At 43.1% G+C, this 22,286-nt stretch overlaps 1 protein-coding gene across 4 annotated transcripts; it reads left to right on the forward strand.

Annotated features, from left to right (window-relative positions):
- Window positions 1–4,270: 4,270 nt before the first annotated feature.
- tmod1 (tropomodulin 1) lies at window positions 4,271–22,286 on the forward strand. Of its 4 annotated transcripts, none has more exons than XM_082978322.1 (11): window positions 4,271–4,582; window positions 6,857–7,077; window positions 8,676–8,832; window positions 11,202–11,318; window positions 13,219–13,308; window positions 15,398–15,528; window positions 15,942–16,049; window positions 16,863–17,006; window positions 18,011–18,155; window positions 19,507–19,625; window positions 20,077–22,286. In XM_082978322.1, exons 2-11 carry the CDS (start codon window positions 6,952–6,954, stop codon window positions 20,089–20,091), a joined length of 1,152 nt encoding a protein of 383 aa, XP_082834448.1. In that variant the 5' UTR covers window positions 4,271–4,582; window positions 6,857–6,951; the 3' UTR covers window positions 20,092–22,286. The 4 variants fall into 4 exon arrangements, with proteins under 4 accessions (XP_082834448.1, XP_014064389.1, XP_045578648.1 ...); XM_014208914.3 differs by having other exon boundaries at window positions 4,272–4,582; window positions 20,073–22,286; XM_082978323.1 differs by lacking the exon at window positions 4,271–4,582 and adding an exon at window positions 4,689–5,761.

The raw sequence follows: 22,286 nt of genomic DNA on the forward strand, positions 1-22,286 counted from the left end.
CGTTTCAAACCAATTCTCTGCTCTGTTATATTCTGCTCTGTGCTTGCTTTTACCAAACAGTATGTCTGTGTACCCCTGTCAGATCACCAACCTCCATGGTAGCAGAGTGCTAGATATCAAATTTGATTTGTGGACCTGGGAGTCCCAGCCTCTGTAGAGGTGATAAAGCTGAGAGAGATCCCTCCTCCGTTCCTGCACTAGCTCAGGTCGGACGGAGAGACTTTTTCCACATTTTGTTACGTTACAGCCTTATTCTAAAATGGATTAATTTAATTTTTTTCCTCATCAATCTACACACAATACCCCAAAATGACAAAGCGAAAACAGGTCATTTTTGGTGTTCAAATGTATTAAAAAAAAAAAAAAAACGTACCTTATTTACATAACTATTCAGATCCTTTGCTGTGAGACTCAAAATTGAGTCCAGGTGAATCCTGTTTACATTGATCATCTTTGCTATGTTTCTACAACTTGATTGGAGTCCACCTGTGGTAAATTCAATTGATTGGACTTGATTTGGAAAGGCACACACCTGTCTATATAAGGTCCCACAGTTGACAGTGCATGTCAGAGCAAAAACCAAGCCATGAGGTCGAAGGAATTGTCCGTAGAGCGCCGAGACAGGATTGTGTCAAGGTATTGAAGGTCCCCAAGTACACAGTGGCCTCCATCATTCTAAATGGAAGAAGTTTGGAACCACCAAGACTCTTCCAAGATCTGTCCGCCCGGCCAAACTGAGCAATCAGGAGAGAAGGACCTTAGTCAGGGAGGTGACCAAGAACCCTATGGTCACTTTGACAGAGCTCCACAGTTCCTCTGTGGAGATGGAAGGACAACCATCTCTGCAGCACACCACCAATCAGGCCTTTATGGTAGTGGCCAGACGGAAGCCACACTTCAGTATTTCTAAAAACCTGTTTTTGATTTGTCATTATTGTGTGTAGATTGATGAGGGGGGAAAAAACAATTTAAGCAATTTTAAAATAAGACTGTCACATAACACAATGTGGAAAAAGTCAAGGGGTCTGAATACTTTCCGACTGCACTGTATCAACTTTTTGCACTACAGGTGTGGTAACAGCTAGCTGAACAGCTGGTTCAGAATGTAATTTGGGAAGAAATTGCAGTAGGCTCACTTTTTAAACAAAACTATTGAATTTGCTTGCTTCAAGAGCAGAAATAGGATGCTTGGAAAAAGTGAAGCATAGACGGTTGGGAGTTGATTAGACATTTAGAAGCAGGTGTGATCCACAGCTGGCGCAATGAAAGAATTGGGCCACAGAGTTGTCCTCATTAGCATAGCTTTCATCAGCTTTCAGAAGCCACAAACTGAAAGTAGGCACACTGGATGTCCAAAAAAGACAACATGAAAGGCTCTAACTTGGACTGATTTTAACCCTCTCTTCCCCTTTAGTTAAAAGCACTTTGAAAAGGGAAAAAGATCAACATGTTTTCGATTCCTTCTGTACTGTTAGATCTTCAAGGTTTCTAACCCTCTACCTCCTTTCTCCTATGTCATGTCGATCTCCAAGCATTTTTAACCCTCTCCTTTTCTATAGAGTTTGAAGCTGGACCAGGCCAAGCTGGTGCACATCTACCTGTTTACCTCTCAGGGCTTCCAGGATGTCACCAACGGTGTTAACCACTAGATGGTCACCTCTGACCTATGGAAGCACCCCGCCTCCCCCGGACCCCAGAAGGACGGCCTCCCTACCCCCAGTTTCCTCGACACCGTGGTCGCCAACATGGTGGGTCAGCTTACCCTCGACAGCCCAGCCTGCAGCCCTATCTGTCTCCACCGAGACCCCCAGCCCTCTGGATGGTGCCGGGGACACGTCAAAAGTGCTCACCCCCAACTTTGGTCACCTGCGCTTGGGGAGAGAAGCAGCTGACGCTGCCCCCTCTCATGGAGCTTCCCCAGGCGGGCCAGAACATGGACATCTACGTGTCTGTGGCCTGTCACCCGGGACACTTTGTGCTGCAGCCGTGGCAGGTAACCAGTTCAGGAGCGCTGTCAATGGCCGCGTCCCAAATGGCACCCTATTCCCTACATGGTGCACTAAATTTGCACAAAAGTAGCGCACTATGTAAGGGAAAAGGTTGCCATTTGGGACTCTGCAGAGAAATGGTTAATGGCGTAGCTTAGTCTTAGACTATGATTTTGTTTAGTCTTGGTGATCACGTGTATTTGTATATATGTTTGTATATTTTAGTCTGTATTGTTGAACTCACGTGACAGGGATTTCTCTGCCAAACTGTAAAAAATATTGCTTTCAGTGTGAACTAAGACGACTTAAACCACATATAAAGTATGTAGAAAAGATACCGGTGCTTTATCATTTTTTTTATATATTCTTTGAGGACTGACAATCACCAAAATAAAAGCTAGACAGTCAGGGAGAATTGAAAGTTCAAAAAACAATGACTATAGCTGTATATATTATTATGTTTGTGCAAAAGAACACGTATTAGCCATGGCAGAATGCATAGAATTGCAGGTAACCACTTTTTTATTTAAAAGGTATTTTACCAACAGATGCACATCTGTATTCCCAGTCATGTGAAATCCATAGATTAGGGCCTAATGAATTTATTTAAATTGACCGATTTTCCTCATACGAGCTGTAACTCTTGCATGTTGCGTTTTTATATTTGTGTTCAGTACATTTGACATGTGTGAAATCAAACTCAGGACCTGTACAAGCTGATGGTGCTGATGGGAGCGACGGTCCTTTACTACAACCAGAGGGAGGAGATGCCGGGGCCCGGAGATGTACAGAAAGGCCAGGTCTATGCCGCCGAGGTAGACGGATTAGGGCTTGGAGGCCTCCACAGTTTTTTGATTTTATACAAATGAAAAAAAGTCACACACTTGTCTCTGGAATGAAGTGTGTTGACGTCATTGTGTTTTTAGTCCTAGCTGATTTATGGGCTTTGTTTTGTTTTCACATGGCTGAGGCAAGATAACTGTTAGAGAAGAAGCCCCTGGTGGCCAATGTGGAGTGTGGTGGAGGCGGAGCTTCCCTGGGACAGGAAGGTGATTGGTTGATTCATTTATAGAATTTATTTGAATTGCATAAATGGCTAGTAGCGACATACATTTCAAAAAGGATAACACAAAGTCACTGGTTGCATCTGAAATGGCACCCTATTCCTTACATAGTGCACTGCTTTTGACCAGGCCCCATTTCAGAGGAGAGACATCTGGGTCCACAACGTCATGGCTGACTTCCCAGAGGAGCTGAGTACCGCCCCGTAGAACCGGACTGGACAAACAGAACGCATAAGACTGTTGTGGTATCTTTTTCTTATGCCGCACAGGTAGAACTCTGCCAGAGTCTATCACATATGCTGAAATGATTTACAGCACTGCCTGCAGCATGTAACTGTTGGTATCCCTTTCACTTATTCCACAGGTCACAAAGATCTGCCAGTGTCACAGGTCATTGGGGAGCCATTTATGCAGAACCATAGTCTTATCAGCTTAGCAATGTCTGAAGCATAGAACTGATTGTAATTTATTTTATTTTTTCTCCTTATGTGTGAGTCTATTTGCTGTTGTGCATATACAGAGAAAGGAATTAAACAGCAGTACCAACACCATCTCCTTACTAGGTTATGTCGTTCAAGTGTATAGACAAAAATTGTCCTTTATCGTTCAGTTATCTTCTATCAAATACTTTGCATAGAAAGTTCTTTACTGAGTTGTTATTATTCAGCACCAACTTTTGGTCTTTGCAGTTGATCTGTTTTAAGCCATTTGTCCTTCTAACTTGTGATTTTGTTTGTCTTTCACTTAAATACATTTTAACTTTTTTAAATAATTTAAGTCGACTGTATTTAATTCGTTTTTCAATACCTTGACTTTTGAAATGCTTCAAATTGATTTGACTGACACTTATTTTGCTTTTTGTGCGTCACATCTCACAGTACTAACTTTTGAAGGAACTGGGTGAATGTAGATTTTAGCAGAATACATTGTTCATTAAAAATCACTACTTTGTTATTAGTAATGAACGATAATACAATGTATAACTACTATGCTGTTTATACCGTGAGTGGAATATGAAAGGAGAATTCTGTTGTGAATTTTGTTCAGTTAAAACATTATACGAAATGGTATTCAAAGACAAAGGTTTTTATTATTTACGATGAAAACGCGCTGTTTTTAGTTATTCTAATGTACCGGTAATGTAAATGACGAGTGTATCATTTAATGGAGCATGGAGCGCACTTGCCTGGAGAACAAGTGTGACATCACTTGACTGGCAGCGCCGGCTGAGGAGGAGTAGGGGTCGGTGAGTTTACTTTGCCTTGGTGGGAGTGTTGCACTACATTACGCAAACCACTGAAAGACGAGTTGAACGCAAAGTTTAAGGATTTCAACTCGGCTGCAGTTGACAACATTCGAGGATATCCGTGCCGATTCCGAACTTTTTTCCCCCGCTTGGTTGCGGCGTACTTTTACTTTCCTTGTATGAAGCGACTCGACTGGCCAGAAAAGAATCCATATCTGGTCAAAGTATTCAACTGTCACAAAGCGGGACCCGTTCGCTATAAATAGCCGGGATAAGCAGTGGAGGTACGTGCATATGAAAACTTCTTGTTCTAGCGGACTAGTCCTTAACAAATACAAAAACGCACGAATAATTAGTATATATATAGAACTTTTGCCATATCTCATGATTTAACCCATACCCTAACTGAAGCTTCAAAGGAACCGGTGTTCTCTCGAAGTGTGGGAGGAAAAAACTGAAGTTATGTGTTACTTTGAATAAGCAATTTGTTCATTTTAGTATTTATAATACAAAGTTATGCATTCTTTGCATCTTCTGCCTGTCATCGAATCTGCCTCTGAATGACAGACGTCTGCCTGCATAAATTCCCGACTTATGTCTTGTTGACCCATGGCTTTTAAATCACAATTGAAGTGTACTTTTAAAATAATACCAAAATATTGCACGTCTACTACCCAATGACAAAAACAACCTTTCGCATTTTTTTGCTTTTTGGCCTGCTTTATATCAACTCCAGAAACTGATAGGGACAATTACAAGCGTTCTAAACGTTAACTTATCTCCCAACTCCACGTATTTCCTAATATAGTATAACATTGTTTGCAGTTAACATAACAGATATTATATTGGATCAAAAGGGCATTTTAAATAACATTGTGAAAGATTGTCAATTCAAGCATTTGTCGACAGATTTAGTGTTAAGCTCTTGAATGTCACTTGTATTAGCCTAATGTCTTACAATTTGTGCTGTATGTGTAAGTAAGTACTAAGTAAGTAGTACTTATGGTATGTGGTTGTCTTACCGAGCTACCTTAACATGAATGCACTAAGTTGCTCTGGATAAGGACCTTTGTTAAATGTATACGTAATGTAGTACGATAACCTTGAGCTAGGAAACTACGAGACACCGTCATTATGTTCATAATCATGCATTGCTACATCAGACTCCAGGCCTCTGTAAATATGTTCCCTTTTCCAAGATGACTGGGAGTGACAGGGGAGCTGTTTTTATCAGCTGTCCCCCATCAGGGTTTAAGAGGCAGGCCAGGCTTTACGCCGCAGTTTGACCCACAAACCTTCGACTCCTCACTGACCAGCAGGAAGCTAGTTTAGTTGTGAAGCCAAACAACAACAGACAGAGTACTGGGGTGTATTTATTACGCCAATTCTGTTGAAAAACTTTTTTTTTACTCCAAATGGAAAACGTTTTGCAACGAAAACGAGTTTCTATTTGACAAATTCAGGTAGGTCCTTCCCTGTTTTTTGTTCTGTTTGCTTCTCATCTCCTTAAAACAGTGGTTTCAAAATGTTTTGGGGTCGTGATCCCCCACCTAAAGTTAGTAGTCTACTTTATATGTAAACAAAATAACTAGTATCGGAAGTTAAGTACAATGGCAGTGGTTCAGAAATGTTTATTTTGAGCCACATGAAGATTGTAGTGTTTCGTTTTTACATGACCCATCAAGCCAGTCCCAATTTGCTCCCTACCCCTTGGCCCTAACCCTCAGATGTTTGCAGATCTGAATTGTCTCTGTAGGTATTGGCCTAAGCAATGTAGTGGTGAAGCTTCCACTACATTGATTAAACCTTACAGATCTGCAAACATTGAAGGGTAAGGGAGGTTTCTAATGGCATCTCTGGACATTCCAGGCCATTAAGCAACACAAGTTAGTTTCTGTGAGTCAAGGGCCCACTTTTCAGTGTTTATCCAACACATCACGTTATTGGTGTTTACCAATAGTCTCTCATCTCAAATTTATTGGATAGATGCGTTGTTTGGATTTTTCTGGTAGGTCTGCCTTATGACTCAGCTAGTAGGCCTAGCTGGATGTACAGTCGGTCTGCCTTATGACTCAGCTAGTAGGCCTAACTGGATGTACAGTCTGTCTGCCTTATGACTCAGCAAGTAGGCCTAGCTGGATGTACAGTCGGTCTGCTTTATGACTCAGCTAGTAGGCCTAAACTGGATGTACAGTCGGTCTGCCTTAGGCCTACTAGCTGAGTCATAACTGGATGTACAGTAGGTCTGCCTTATGACTCAGCTAGTAGGCCTAACTGGATGTACAGTCGGTCTGCCTTAGGCCTACTAGCTGAGTCATAACTGGATGTACAGTAGGTCTGCCTTATGACTCAGCTAGTAGGCCTAACTGGATGTACAGTAGGTCTGCCTTATGACTCAGCTAGTAGGCCTAACTGGATGTACAGTCGGTCTGCCTTATGACTCAGCTAGTAGGCCTAACTGGATGTACAGTCGGTCTGCCTTATGACTCAGCTGGTTGACCAATCAAACCATATTGACTTAACCTTGTCTCGTCTGTTTTTCATCCACCTTCTTGCAGACTTCCTTTTGAAAACGTCGCTGGGCACTTAGTTGCCTTTTTTTTTAATTTTAGTTTTTTGGGGGGGGGAATCGTTGGGATTCTATCGTGCCGCCATGTCCACCTCCTATAAGAAGGAAGTAGTGAACTACAGGGACGTGGACGAGGATGAACTACTGAAGAAACTCTCAGAGGAAGAGCTACAGAGGCTGGAGGATGAGCTGGAGGAGTTAGATCCTGACGTAAGTCTAAAACGCTGATCTTCTTGGTGTGTGTGTGCGTGGTTATGCGTACGTGGTTATCTGGAGCTAGGAGTTCGATCATGACGCAAGTCTGAAACGTTTATCTTTGTACAAGCTCAACAGAGATGAGAGATGGTCGGTAACGGGACAGTGCATTTAATCACGCCCTCACGTTCAAAAGTCTAGGACTATTAGAAAGATCCTTAAACCAAACATACAACCCTCTATGAAGTAGACCGTGGTATAACACTCAGATATTAAGGTTTACAGGTGTACCAGAGCCCTGGTTAAAAGTAGCTCACTATATAGGCGTTAGGGTGCCATTTGAGAAACATAGGGAGAATCTCAATTGCATCCTCTTGCCTCGCCTCCTCAACCCATTGGAGGAGATGGTCTGAGGGGTGGGACCTCTGGCTTTCTCATCAATGGGTATTAAGGAGGCGAGAAGCGAGGACTTGAGGAATTTGCAATTGAGATTCTCCCACAGACTAAGACTGACACCACCATACTCAAACCAACTTAGTCATGAGTAGATCTTAGCTGGAAGCGTTGTTGGATGATGACGACGTAGCCCAAGTCTGTCAGATTGATTTCACATTTCAGAACTTTTGAATATATATTTTTTTACCTTTGACATTCTTATAGAGCATGAACATATTAACCTATCATATCATGTTCATATCATATATTAGCCTATATATCGTATCACTGTATATTCAATTCTAATATGCAGATGTAAGTCTAAACAATAGAGTGATCCTCATACCATCTTCCAAAACCAACTTCCCAGTGAAAGTCGAGAAAAGCAGCAATTTCTCAGACTGTAGACCTCATCTGTTATTTATAATATATGTTAAGTTATAGGCCTGTTATATATGTATGATACTGTATAATGCGGCAGTGCTTGACTTCATCTTTATCCATAAGATGTTCATCTGTCGAGATGTTGACACAAGCTGTAATAGTGTAATGATGAATGGTCGACAGCTCACATAAAGTCTGGACACCTACAGTACCAGGAGAACCAGGCTTAGATGACTGTGTGTGTGTGTGTGTGTGTGTGTGTGTGTGTGTGTGTGTGTGTGTCTGTCTAGTGGTGCTAGTCCGTCTTTCCCGGACCTTTGACGATATCGTCCAGATCTCCCACAGAGCCATGTTAAAGAGTTAAACTGATATGTCAGGTAGAAATACTGTGCTGTCTTTAAGTGGCCAGTTCACTGTAGGTGCTGAAAGCTAAGATAAGATATTGGTCTATCGCTATAATATGGACCTGGTTTAGCGTTCTGCAGTCTAAGAATAGCTGTCTGGGAACAGCCTTTGTTATTTCTGTTAGTGTTATTTTAACAGTTACTGATTGTGTGTGTGTCCTTTCACTCTTACATTCGGTTATACGTCACACTAGGAAGTGTGTTACTATCTCAATGTTTAATGTTTGAGAGTGGGCGGAAATGTAGTATATAAACAAGTACAATCCCACTCATTACTATCATTATTGACCAATGAAAATCCTTCCTTGTGGTTAGAATACCCTCTTACCTAGTGTAAGTGCAACTCATTGTTAGCATTATCGGCCAATGATAAATCCTTTCTGTCTTTAGAATGCCCTGTTGCCGGCCGGGATGAGGCAGAAGGATCAGACCAAGAAGGCGCCGACCGGAACCTTCCAGAGAGAGAACCTGGTAGCCCACCTGGAGAAGCAGGCCAAGGAACACCCTGACAAGGAGGACCTGGTTCCGTTCACTGGAGAGAAGAGAGGTAGGACCGCAGGCCCCAGCAGGATAGAATACCACTATAGGCCTGTGCTTCACTGGAGAGAAGAGAGGTATGACCGCAGGCCCCAGCAGGATAGAATACCACTATAGGCCTGTGCTTCACTGGAGAGAAGAGAGGTAGCACCCTTAGATCTGATCTGAGCACTGCCATAGTGCTGTTCCGTGCCGACCACCATTCTATTTCAATTCAGTCAAGGAAGTAAACTAAAATTCCATGTTTCCTCATTGAGAAGTGTGGTAGGAGCCCAGTTCCATTTTGGTTCCTACTCCAGATAGGTGTAACCAATATGGCATAATCTTCACATGTGGTGGTGGAGCCATCTTCCTATTGTTTACATGTAATCCTGTCAGATCTATGAACACAGAAGGGCTAGCTTGGCTAGGGGAAGTGGCTGAAGGCCAACATGGACCGTGGCCAGGGACAACCAACATGGACCGTGGCCAGGGACAACCAACATGGACCGTGGCCAGGGACATATAAGCAGTGATGATAACCTTGTGAGGCGAACCCTACTGTCAGCGGGCCGAGATACATTACCAACATGTAAATAAAGGCCTAAAGTCCTACGTCCATCAGGACCAATCAGTGGTCTCAGACAATATCTATTTCCAGGAAACTGGACCCAGTCACAATCCAGTTTGTATGCTGGGTCATCTGTTCTTGCCTATATCTGGACATATCCAGCTACGAAACTGCCTGAGCTGAGTCTGCCTACCTATCAGACCAATTATGATCTCAGACAGACTGGTTCTGGGAAACTGGGCCTGCCGCAATTGAGTCCTCTAGTTCGTCCTTCCTTATATTTGGACATATCCAAATAGAAATCAGGGCCTGGTTCCAGCTGACTCATCCCAGATCCACTCAGGTGTAGATGTAGCCTGCTGGGTATCAGCCTGCCTCTCTGTGTGTCCGCCAGACAGCGTACAGTCTGGGGGGATCCGTTTTAGCGAGGTAAGGCCTGGAATCTCTAATCTTGATCACATAAGGAGAATTATTTGGGATGCGAGGTGATTTGTAGATCACTGATTCTGTGCAGTCCGGCTGCAATGTAGTCGATCTCAAACACTCAAGCAAGCACTGTGTCTCAGCCAAGCCTGATAGGTGACAGGTACCGACCAACCACAGAGACGAACATCCTGCTACATCCTGGCACCCAGCAGCTAGCCTGAAGGTGAGGTGACTTTCCAGTTGGAAGTTGGAACGTCTCCACTGGTTCCACAGACCCCAGAACAGATAATCCAGGCTACAGTCAAAGCCAGCAGGACAGACGGTGCTGTAACTGATCCTGGACCCGGGGCTGATATGAGTAAGACCTCAGACCTCTGGGCATGTATTCATAAAGAGTCTCGGAATAGGAGTGCTGATCTAGCATCAGTTTAGCCTTTTAGAGCCAAATGAATATGATTACATGGACAGGGAGGAACCTGATCCTAGATCAGATACGGTAGACTGTGGCTACATCCCAATTCTCTTTTCCCCAAAGTCTGCACTTGCACACTTCCTGTTATGGATTTACTCCCTCCAGCCAATGATTCCTTTAAGATCCATGACAGGGAGTGTGCAAAACAAGTGCACAGTCTGCAAACTTTGGGCGAACGGTCGATAATTGGACCACACACACAGCCTGTCACTGCTGCCTTCCTCCCCCCAGTGTTCGTTCACATAATCCTGTTCCGGTGTTCTGAGGCTTGGCCGGGGCGGCTTGACGTGGGGCGCTACATGTCAGACATGGCTGGGTATAACACGAGAAGGTCTTCGCCCCATCTGTCCCAACAGGCTGCCTGGCTTTTTACAGCTCACTCTGAGTGACGATATGAGAAGCGCCCCATGATGTAAGATGATATTGCATATCAGCCTTGTATTTTCCATTATCAGCCGGTGTGACGTAGATGGAAAGCAAAATGGAAGTTTTCCTGTATGGTCATGTTCACTGTGTACTGGCTACTGGTGATTGGATAATGATCAGTCTATTTTAGTATTGAGGCATTGATGTTTCTGCTTTCCTGCAGTCCAATGACCAATTAAAACATTTCATTAGAAACGAGCTAGTTCTAGTTCTGACGAGCTAGTTCTAGTTCTAACGAGCTAGTTCAAATTCAAGCAATCAAATTTATTTTTACATCAACAGTTATCACAAAGTGCTTTACAGATACCCAGCCTAAAACCCCAAAGAGTAAGCAATGCAGATGTAGAAGCACGGTGGCTAGGGGAAAAGTCCCTAGAAAGGCAGGAACTAGGAAGAAACCTTAAGAGGAACCAGGCTCTTAGATGTGTCCAGTCCTCTTCTGGCTGTGCCGGGTGGAGATGAATAGTGGCATGTATTTTATTAATGATTGTCCCCTGTCTTCCAGGTAAAGTCTTTATACCTAAGAAGATGGTGGACCCCATCATGGAGAATGTGACTCTGGAGCCAGAGCTGGAGGAAGCATTGGCCAACGCCAGCGACGCTGAGATCTGTGACATTGCCGGTAGAAAAACATGCACCTTCACGTGCACACACCCATTTACGGACAGACGTAAACAGATCCCTTTTTGCCATCTTTCCCCGCTCTCACTGTTCCTCTTTTATTTTCAGTCTATTCACCAACTTCAGCTAATAAGTCGAAATCCATGCTAACTAAACAGTCACTGTAGAACGATCACTGACACTAAATCGACTTCACTGTTCACTCCTCCAGTCCTCCGTCAGTAACTTCCTCCTTTCCTCTCTAACTCTCCTCTATCTCTTCTAGCGATCCCACCCTTCCTCTCCTCCTCCTCCCTGTTCCCCCCATATGCTGCCATCGTCACCACCCCTTCCATTACTGCTCCTCACTGCTGTTGGACACCATGGTTGCCCTCTCCCTGGGCCTTATGACAAGCAGCCGCGGTATTTGCCAGCCCACACACTAGCTAGGGCCGGGACGATACCAGTACTCGTTAGTATCGTGGCAAGGAAGTAAAACACGAAGTGAATTTAGCTTCTTTAGGAAAACAGCTTTAATCCTGGAAACAAACATCATTATGTTGTCATCCAGAGTCACATTTATTACATTTCCAAACTGAAGCACGCAATATTCGACCTACAGCAGGTTTTTAAAGGACCAAAGAGTTTGGTCTGCTTGGTGTTTTCATTTTTGCCTCGGTACCGCTGGTTCATACACTGCTATCGTCCCGGCCCTATCACTAGCTGCACATTATATTGCCTGTATTTCTCACCGCTTCACTAAGTGTTAGTGTTAATCAGTGACTAGTGGTTTGTTTGCCAGCGTTTGTTTTGGTCCTCCCAGACATTTCCAATGGTTTGTAATTCATCCATAGCCTCCTCGTGGTGAGTTTCCAACTAACTCTTCACGGCTGCTTAAAATGGACCGCTCGTTCTCTGTTGTTTATCTCAAAGAAAACTAACTGTTCTCACACTCTCTATCATTCTGACAGATGAAAATAATACACTGGCTCTTTTTTTTGTTGCTTTTCTGCTGAACTGCTCTCTTTTCACTCTCTTTTGTTCATTTGTGTGCTCCAAGTCATCCACGGTGGTCCAGAAAGCACATTTCTTTTGAGTTTTCCATCAAACTGTACACAAGATAAAACTACTACTACTACTAATAATAATACATTTGATTTAAAGCGCTTTTCAAAATCCTAAGGACTCTGAACAGCAAAATAGAGAGGGGGGAAACCAAAGCTAAGGTTCAAATTAAAGCTAAAACTGTGATCTATGCGATAATCAAAAACATATTGACTAGTCAAGCATGTTCCTGCAGTTCATAGGGACCGTTCTGTGGCAGCAGAGGACACCCAAGCCAGGGAGAATAATGTCTGCATTGTGTGACATCTGCAACAGTGACACGTGCTATTTAAACAATGTATTTAATAATGACTTGCAAACGCTGGCATCGACGCACGTGTTGTTCTTCTGTATGTCTGGCTATGACAGGGATGACTATCTACTGCTGTGTGTGAAATGTTTTGCGAGCCGATAGTTTGGCTTGGATGTTTGCGAGTTTGAACGAGGCAGCTCTCAAGGCCCACTTGTGGGTGTCCTGTCTGCTGTCTTAGTTCAGCATATGATGTTTACTTGGCTAAGGAGAACGTTGGCACTCACACCCACGTCAACTCTTCTGTGTTTATCCCTCGGTGTTCACGTCATTTGACACAATGTACTCTCTCTCCCCTCTCACTCCGTTTCCCCTCTATTTCTCTCTGTTTCCTCTCTATTTCTCTATCTCCCCTCTATTTCTCTCACTCTCACTCTCTCTCCTTTTGTTTCTCTATTTTTTATATTTCTGTCTCCCTCCTCTCTCCACATCTCTCACTTAATGTTTCTTTCCCATTTTCTCTCTCTCTCTCTCTCTCTTTTTTTGTCCATCTCTTCCCTCCCTCCAGCCATTCTGGGAATGCACACTCTAATGAGTAACCAGCAGTACTACGAGGCTTTGGCCAGCAGCAATATAGTCAACAAACAAGGCCTTAACAGTAAGTGTACCGTGCGTCTGTATCCCTCCTGTCAGTACCAAAGCTCTCCAGGCATCGTTTTAACAATGATTCATCTGTTTATCCTTTCATGTATTGTACTTATTAGGGTTTTGCTTTTCAAGTGGATTTGAGAAAGAGTGGCACCAAAGCGTACGTGTTTCAGACAGTTCAGAGAAGTTAAAAATATAACATGAATTGGAACCAACGTCAATGGTCCAAAGAGAACTGGACAAAATGTTCTTGCTACAACTGAAGACTTTTACAATCCTCCGTTGCAACATTTCTGACGTTAAATAATATAATTGAAAAACGTGTTGATTTAGCCAAACAAACTTTAAGTGCAGCAAATAATTATTAACTTTCAACATTCAACACCAAGAGTGCATTTGTTATTACTAATTTACATTATGTACTGTGCATTCGGAAAGTATTCATACCCCTTGACTTTTTCCACCTTTTGTTACGTTACAGCTTTATTCTAAAATTGATTCAATCATTTTTTTCCCCCCTCATCAATCTACACACAGTACCCCATAATGACAAAGCAAAAACAGGTTTTTAGAAAGTTTAGCAAATGTATTTAAAAAAAATCTGAAATATCACATTTACATAAGTATTTAGACCCTTTACTCAGTACTTTGTTGAAGCACCTTTGGCAGTGATTACAGCCTCAAGTCTTCTTGGGTATGACGCTACAAGCTTAGCACATCTGTATTTGGGAAGTTTCTTACATTCTTCTCTGCAGATCCTCTCAAGCTCTGTCAGGTTGGATGGGGAGCGTCGCTGCACGGCTAGTTTCAGGTCTTTCCAGAGGTGTTAGATCGGGTTCGAGTCTGGGTTCTGGCTGGGCCACTCAAGGACATTCAGAGACGTGTCCCGAAGCCACTCCTGGGTTGTCTTGGCTGTGTGCTTAGGGTTGTTGTCCTGTTGGAAGGTGACCCTTGGCCCCAGTCTGAGGACCTGAGCGCTCTAGAGTAGGTTTTCATCAAGGATCTCTCTGTACTTTGCTCCGTTCATCTTTCCCTCAATCCTGACTAATCTCCTAGTTCCTGCCGCTGAAAAACATCCCCACAGCATGATGCTGCCGCCACCATGCTTCACCGTAGGGATTGTGCCAGGTTTCCTCCAGACGTGATGCTTGGCATTCAGGCCAAAGACCAGATAATCTTGTTTCTCATGGTCTGAGAGTCCTTTAGGTGCCTTTTGGCAAACTCCAAACGGGCTGTCATGTTCCTTTTACTGAGGAGTGGCTTCCGTCTGGCCACTCTACCATAAAGGCATGATTGGTGGAGTGCTGCAGAGATGGTTGTCCTTCTGGAAGATTCTCCCATCTTTTCAGAGGAACTCTGGAGCTCTGACAGAGTGACCATTGGGTTTTTGATCACCTCCCTGACCAAGGCCTTTCTCCCTCCATTGCTCAGTTTGTCTGGGCTGCCAGATCTACGAAGAGTCTTCGTGGTTCCAAACTGTGTTCTTGGGGACACACATTGCTGCAGACATTTTTTGGTACCCTTCCCCAGATCTGTGCCTTGACACAATCCTATCTCGGAGCTCTACGGATAATTCCTTCGACCTCATGGCTTGGTTTTTGCTCTGACATGCACTTTCAACTGTGGGACCACATATAGACAGGTGTGAACCTGTCCAAATCATGTCCAATCAATTGAATTTACCACAGGTGGACGCCAATCAATGTGGTAGAAACATGTCAAGGAGGATCAATGGAAACACGATGCACCTGAGCTCAATTTTGAGTCTCATAGCAAATTGTTTGAATACTTATGTAAATAAGGTATTTCTGTTTTTTATTTGTAATACATTGGGGGAAAAATCTAAAAACCCGTTTTCGCTTTGTCATTATGGAGTATTATGTGTAGATTGATGAGGATTTTTAAAAAATTGAATCCATTTTAGAATAAGGCTGTAACGTAACTAAATGTGGAGGATCTGAATACTTTCCGAATGCACTGTATGTATTGATAATAACATATTTTCTGTTGTCGGTGTTTTCCAGTGTACTCAGGATAAGCCTGTGTTTTCCTATAGGTGTTATCCAGTGTACTCAGTATAAGCCTGTGTTTTCCTATAGGTGTTATCCAGTGTACTCAGTATAAGCCTGTGCCTGATGAGAAGCCCAACTCTACTGACGTGGAGGAGACGCTGTTGAGGATGCAGAGGAACGACCCTGACCTGCTGGAGGTCAACCTCAACAACATCAAGGTGCTACATTACATTGATTCACACGCACACGGTCAGTTAAATGGATGTATTCAATGTCATTATGTCCTCCTACTATACGTTTTATTTCCTTTTTTTTTACTTTAGTCATTTAGCAGACGCTCTTATCCAGAGCGATTTACAGTAGTTAGTTTCATATTTTTTTTGTACTGGTTCCCCGTGTGAATCAAGCCCCACAACCCTGGCATTGCAAGTGCCGTGCTCTACCAACCGAGCCACACTGGACCCACAGAGGAGAGACACGTATTCTCATAGTACCACACTGTTCTCAGTCTGACTTCAAGAGGTCAGGGCAAACCTCTACTCTGGAGGTTATTCGCCAGTCTTTTTCAAATACGTTTGTAGTCAGTCCGATTTAAACAGTTATGTGTGTGGCTTTATTGATTATGTTCCAGAACATTCCAGTGAAGACACTGAAGGCTTATGCAGAATCCCTGATAGAGAACACTGTAGTGGAACGCTTCAGCATCGTGGGAACCAGGAGTAATGATCCCGTAGCCTTTGTGAGTATTGCTGTTATGTCTGTAACAAATCACCTGCACAAATGATTGTAGCAGTTACATCAGACAATGTGAATGTACACGTCTCCAAGTCTTAATTAAAAAGTCATCTCCATCTGGAAATTCAATTAAAAAAGGACCTCCCTTGGCATTGATACCTGGGCCTGTGGCCTGGTCAAAAATTCAGTACCAGTCAAAAGTTTGGACACACATACTCATTCAAGGGTTTTTCTTTATTTTTGCTATTTTCTACATTGTAGAATAATATTGAAGACATCAAAAATATGAAATAACACATATGGAATCATGTAGTAACCAAACAAGTATAACACAAATCAAAATACATTTTATATTTGAGATTCTTCAAAGTAGCCACCCTTTGCCTTGATGTTTTGATGTCTTCACTATTATTCTACAATATAGAAAATAGTAAAAATAAAGAAAAACCCTTGAATGAGTAGGTGTGTCCAAACTTTTGACTGATACTATATGTAACCGGTGTGAAATGGCTAGCTAGTTAGCGGGGTGCGCGCTAATAGCGTTTCAATCGGTGACGTCACTCGCTCTGACACCTTGAAGTAGTTGTTTCCCTTGCTCTGCAAGGGCCGCGGCTTTTGTGGAGCGATGGGTAACGATGCTTCGTGGGAGGCAGTTGTTAATGTGTGCAGAGGGTCCCTGGTTCGGGGCGAGGAGAGGGACGGAAGGAACACTGTTACATGTATATAGGGAAAATGGTGCCATTTCAGACACAGACATGCCTGTAATTATAGCCCGTATAAATATACTGTCCCCGTTTGCTGTGTCTCTGTGCCTCAGGCCCTGGCAGAGATGCTGAAGGTGAACACCACACTGAAGAGTCTAAACATAGAATCCAACTTCATCACGGGGACGGGTATCCTGGCTCTCATAGCCTCACTGCAGTCCAACACAACCCTGCAGGAACTCAAGATCGACAACCAGGTACAATGAAATACAGCACAATCGTTATTGGAGGCCTGGGTAATGCCAACATGTCACATATATTTCTCAATGATGCTTTAAGATGCCGAATGTCAAATATATGTCGACAATCCTTCCTCCTAAAGGAGTGTTCTCTGGAAAACATTTTGTGAAAATCCCAAAGAAATCGTTGTGTTTTTTATTTTTTTGTCTTGGTTTCGTGAGGAATCGCCCGAAACTTAAAGAAATTTAAAAAAATAAATTTTTAAAAAAATGTATTTTTTTTTTTTGCCTTCACGGTACCCAGCCCGACCAGTTACAATAAGATGTCACGAGGACCACTTGAGTCTACTGTTTCAACAGGGTCAGATTGTAAAAAGCAAATAATTCAATTAATTCATTGTGGTGTGATATTTCTGCCAGTTCGAACACTTAGTAGCCGTTATTCCTTCCCAGTGGGCAACACTGGTTGAAAGGACATCATTGCAACCTGCTTAACCAGATTGCAGCCAAAACTGGTTGAAATCTGGTTGTTGCAACGACTTAATTTCAACCAGTTTTGCCCACGCTGGGCTACTTCTTGCCAGTGAATAATTTTTCCAAACATAAACTCTGCTGAATCTCTTTGATTCCGTAATGTTTTATATTTATACACTTTACTAACAACGTCACCTTAATTTATTCATTGTGCTGAATCATGGATGAACATTACCCAGCGGACAAGCTGGTTGAAATGACAACCAGAAATGGCATCATTGTAACCAGTTACTTCAAACAGGACATTGGGAAATCATCTAGGTTCACTGGTTTACACGACGTAATGTCTGGTTTTAAATTGCTTTGTAATGGCATCATTTCAACCAGTTTTACCCGCTGGGTGATTTCCTTCTATGTCCATTTTTTTCCCACCAATTATTTAAGCTGCCCATCTGACAGTGCAGACAGGCTCAATCAAACGCTCAATTTGGAAAGGAAACAAATACTATTTGAACCCAGGTCTGATTCCCCCTCTCACCTTCCTCCAGAGCCAGCCGCTAGGTAACAAGGTGGAGATGGAGATAGCCAGCATGCTGGAGAAGAACACCACGTTGCTGAAGTTTGGCTACCACTTTACCCAGCAGGGCCCCAGGCTGAGGGGCTCCAACGCCATGATGAACAACAACGACCTGGGTGAGATGATGGTTCTGCTAACGCTAACAACCTGGCTGAGATGGAGGTTCTGCTATCCCTGACGCTAACAACCTGACTGAGATGGAGGTTCTGCTAGCCCTAAAGCTAACAACCTGGCTGAGATGGAGGTTCTGCTAGCCCTAACGCTAACAACCTGGCTGAGATGGAGGTTCAAAGACTAACTCCCAAAGAATAGATTAAAATCTCTCTTTTATACTCACTGTTTCTCTCCCATCGGTACTCAATCGTAGAGATGTTCATACACCCGCCCACTCCATTTTCCAAAACAACGTTGAACTAATCAAACCTGCTAGAGAAGGTGCAGAGCATGCGTCAGATGTAACTTGACCCCGTAGTAGCCCATTGTAATCCATCTTCACCATCACTGTTTTATGTAACTAAATAATGGGAGGAGCCAAGCCAATCACAACACTCGTCTGTTTGGATCCCTTCCTGGATGATGACCTCATTAGAACTAAAGTGGCGTTCCAGTGAAACACTCCCAGACTTCCCAGTGTGATCCCTCACAACAGCTGAGACACCACTAGAGACATGGGCCTGCATCCCAAATGGCACCCTATTCCCTTTATAGTTCACTAACCCGTACAGTAGGGCTCTGGTCAAAAGTAGTGCACTACATAGGGAATAGGATGCCATTTGGGATGTGCCTTCAAATCGGTCTATTCAGGGACTTGGGTTGTTGCCTAACACATTCGGGGCCGTCTGATTGGTCCAGAAACCCATGGGTTGGGCCAGAGCCAGAACTCACGTGGGTAAAGCGGCGGTTTGAAAATTCACAATTGGCTTTGATAATCTGATTGGTTAGAGATGATCCGATCGATGATGACTTTGTTTCGTACAACACCCCTCGACACCACAAAACAACTTCAGTGAAGAAGTCTGCAGCGAACGACAGAGCAGCGGAAGAACTTAGTGTGACTCATCGGGCTAAATGTTTTGGGTCCAAAACGCATGATCAAAGACACGTCAGGTCTTGTACAAAGACAGTAAAAAAAATAAAAGAGATGGTCTTGTACTAATCTCTTGGAGCGAAATAATTGACCTAGTTTGCACACAAACATCAATGTGTCATCGGGGTTGTTTTACATAACGATGACATTTCTCTTGAACACAGCATGGTACCAGTTCTATCTACTTCCACCAAAGATGTGCATGAGGCGCTCTCGTCTTGGTTGACGTCTGTTTGATCATAGTACTTTTTCTCTTCAAGAAGGTGTGAAAGAGAATGTCAACTGTCACTCACTGTTTATGTGTGTAAGTGTGTGCGTGTGCTTCACTCATATTGCTCGTGTTTGTGTGTGTTTATGTGTTTACCACTGTTGTGTTGCAGCTCGGGTAATCCGATCTGATCATCACTCGGACGGTTCCTTTACCCTCACTCTGTCCGTGCCGGAACTGGAGAGGGCATTTGGTAAAAAGTTCAAGCCGAAACTCACCAAGACCAAGAAAGTAAAGACAGCAGTTGTATCGTCTTCCTCATCCTACCTCTTCAACCCGCCGCTTCTTTTCCTTGAGTTCTACCCACAACTCCCTGCGTTGTGCCTTCCATTCCTCCTTGTCATCTCTTCTCTTCCCGACAGTGGCAGATCTGGCAATCTTTCTTCAGTAGTTCTTAAGTGGGTCTTTACTGAAGGGGACTGCTTGCTTAAGGGCTTTTTACAGTTAAAGCTTCTATTTTCTTCTTAACTGTCTCTTTCAAACGTTTGGAACAGGGGTTTTTTCTGCTTTTACCTGTTTCCAAATCTTTCAAACTGTTTTTCTTACTTCAAACTCTTCCTTCATTGCCATTCCTTTGAGTCAAGTATTTGTTGTGTTTGAATAAAACCTGATTTTACCGAAGGTGCTGATAGGTTTTAATAGTTGGTCTAATTTCAATTTCTTCTTCTCTGACCACAGTAAGAAAGAGAAGGCTTGAAGGAGGTCCCATCTTCCCCAAGTGTCGGACAAGCGTGTAGCGCCGTGCCAGGCGGCAGCACTGCCCGGCCCCGCCCAGCCCCGTATTCAGCCAGACGCCATCCAACAGATATCCCATCAACCCCTGCTTCCCCAACCCTAACCTTGACCCCTCCTCGATGACAGAAATCGTTCCAATTCGAATGTCAGGGGCTTTGGCAAATCTTGTTCCTACTGTGGCATGGAGTTGATCTACTATTGTAAATTAGTTTTATTCCCTTCACAGTTTTCTACTGATATCGGTTTAGATATCTTCAGTAATAATAATATCTGGTAATTGTGACATAGAGAAGCAGCCCACCTATACAGAAAATATTTATTTTGTTGTTAGTTTGTTTATTGGAGATTAATTTGTTGTGGTTGAAGATGAAATGGTGTTACACCCATAATGTATATTGTACCACATGCCATGGGCAGCAGATAGCCTAACGGTTAAGAGCGAAAGGTCGCTGGTTCAAATCCCCGAGCCGACTAGGTGGGAAAGAAATCTGACGGATGTGCCCTTGAGCAAGACACTTCACCCTAATTGCTCCTGTAAGTCGCTCTGGATAAGAGCGCCTGCTAAATGACTAAAATGTAAATGACTCAACTTGGTTATGATGTTAATACCACATTACGTATTTCAGCATTTCGCTACCACGTAACGTAATGTTTTTCAGTGTGAGGTTCATATAAGATAAGTTGTTAGCCTGCAGTTCATGCTGTCTGTAAGCAAAGGCACATAACGGTTACATAGAAGCTATGTTCAGAGGAATTGTTGCAGATTGAAAACATTTTGGGGTGTAAGTTGTTTGTTTGTCAAAGTTTACCCTATAGAGACAGCCACTAAAAGCTGGTCCGAGATCAGTTTGTCCGCTATGGTGTAAATTCTGTAGTATTACTGATCTCTAGTCAGTTTAAATCTTCTCAGTCAAACCTTACACAGAGAGAGGTTGCTACTAAGCGTTGGTTCTAGATCATTTTCGTGACGAAGTCGATATCTACTTGGACTGACCAGGTGAAAGCGATGATCTTTTGTTGATAACACTTGTTAAATCCACTTCAAATCAGTGTAGATGAAGGGGAGGAGACAGGTTACAAAAGGATTTTGAAGCCTTGAGACAATTGAGACATGGATTGTGTGTGTGTCATTCAGAGGGTGAATGGGAAAAACAAAAGATTTAAGTGCCTTTGAACAGGATATGGTAGTAGGTGCCAGGTGCACCGGTTTGAGTGTGTCAAGTACTGCAACGCTGCTGTGATTTTCACACTCAACAGTCCCTTGTGTATCAAGAATGGTCCACCACCCAAAGGACATCAAAGCGCATAAGGAAGGTGTTCCTAATGTTTTGTACACCCAGTGTATACCAGGTTTGTTCACCAGTGTGTTGGTCACTGATGGACAAACTGATATAGGACTAGCTCTTAGTGGCTGTCTCTCTGACTGAGGCTGATTTGGAATCAGTACTTAAACCCGCCAGATGTGATGACATGTCATCATGGCAAGTTATGATTGATTATGTTAAATGATTACTTTAGTTACACAGTAAAGGGAGTTGCAGCATTTCCCCCCTCCCCTTTTTTTCAGTTACACTGGTAGAAATGCTGTCAGTTGAATGTGTCTGCAACCCAGAAGTGTGCAAACTATGAATTCACTGTAATCACTCTGTAGCCTATCAAAGCCCAAGAAAAAGCATAAAGACAAACGACTTGTCCTGCCTGTTGTAAGATTCTATGAGATTTTTCCTTAATGAACACTCCGTCAGGTATTGTTGCTATGTGGCCAGGTATCAGAGTTGTCATGCGCCGTTTGTTTTTGAGGGGAGCGCTAATGACTAAATTCAATATCCTATCATTAAATCCGTGTAAAATAAACTATATATATATTTATATTATATTGGATGAAGGATGGATGAGGGGGGTACATGCCCCCTCAGATTCAAAGGGTATGATGCTACTGATTAGGTATATTACTGTATGGTCAAAAGGGACAACTATGGGGTGTACAACAACCCATCCCAGTATGAACTACTGCTGAATATGACTGTGTTCTCCCTGCCCTAGCCTGGCTGTTGTTCTTTCTCCACAACATTTGCTTGAGTATTGCGTACGTTTTTGTTAGATATGTCACATTATTGTGTTTTGTTGTTGTTCATGGATAAATCAGGTTTGAAAGTA

Source organism: Salmo salar, chromosome 08 (assembly GCF_965601325.2).
Source record: "Salmo salar chromosome 08, fSalSal1, whole genome shotgun sequence".
NCBI classification, from domain to species: Eukaryota; Metazoa; Chordata; class Actinopteri; order Salmoniformes; family Salmonidae; genus Salmo; species Salmo salar.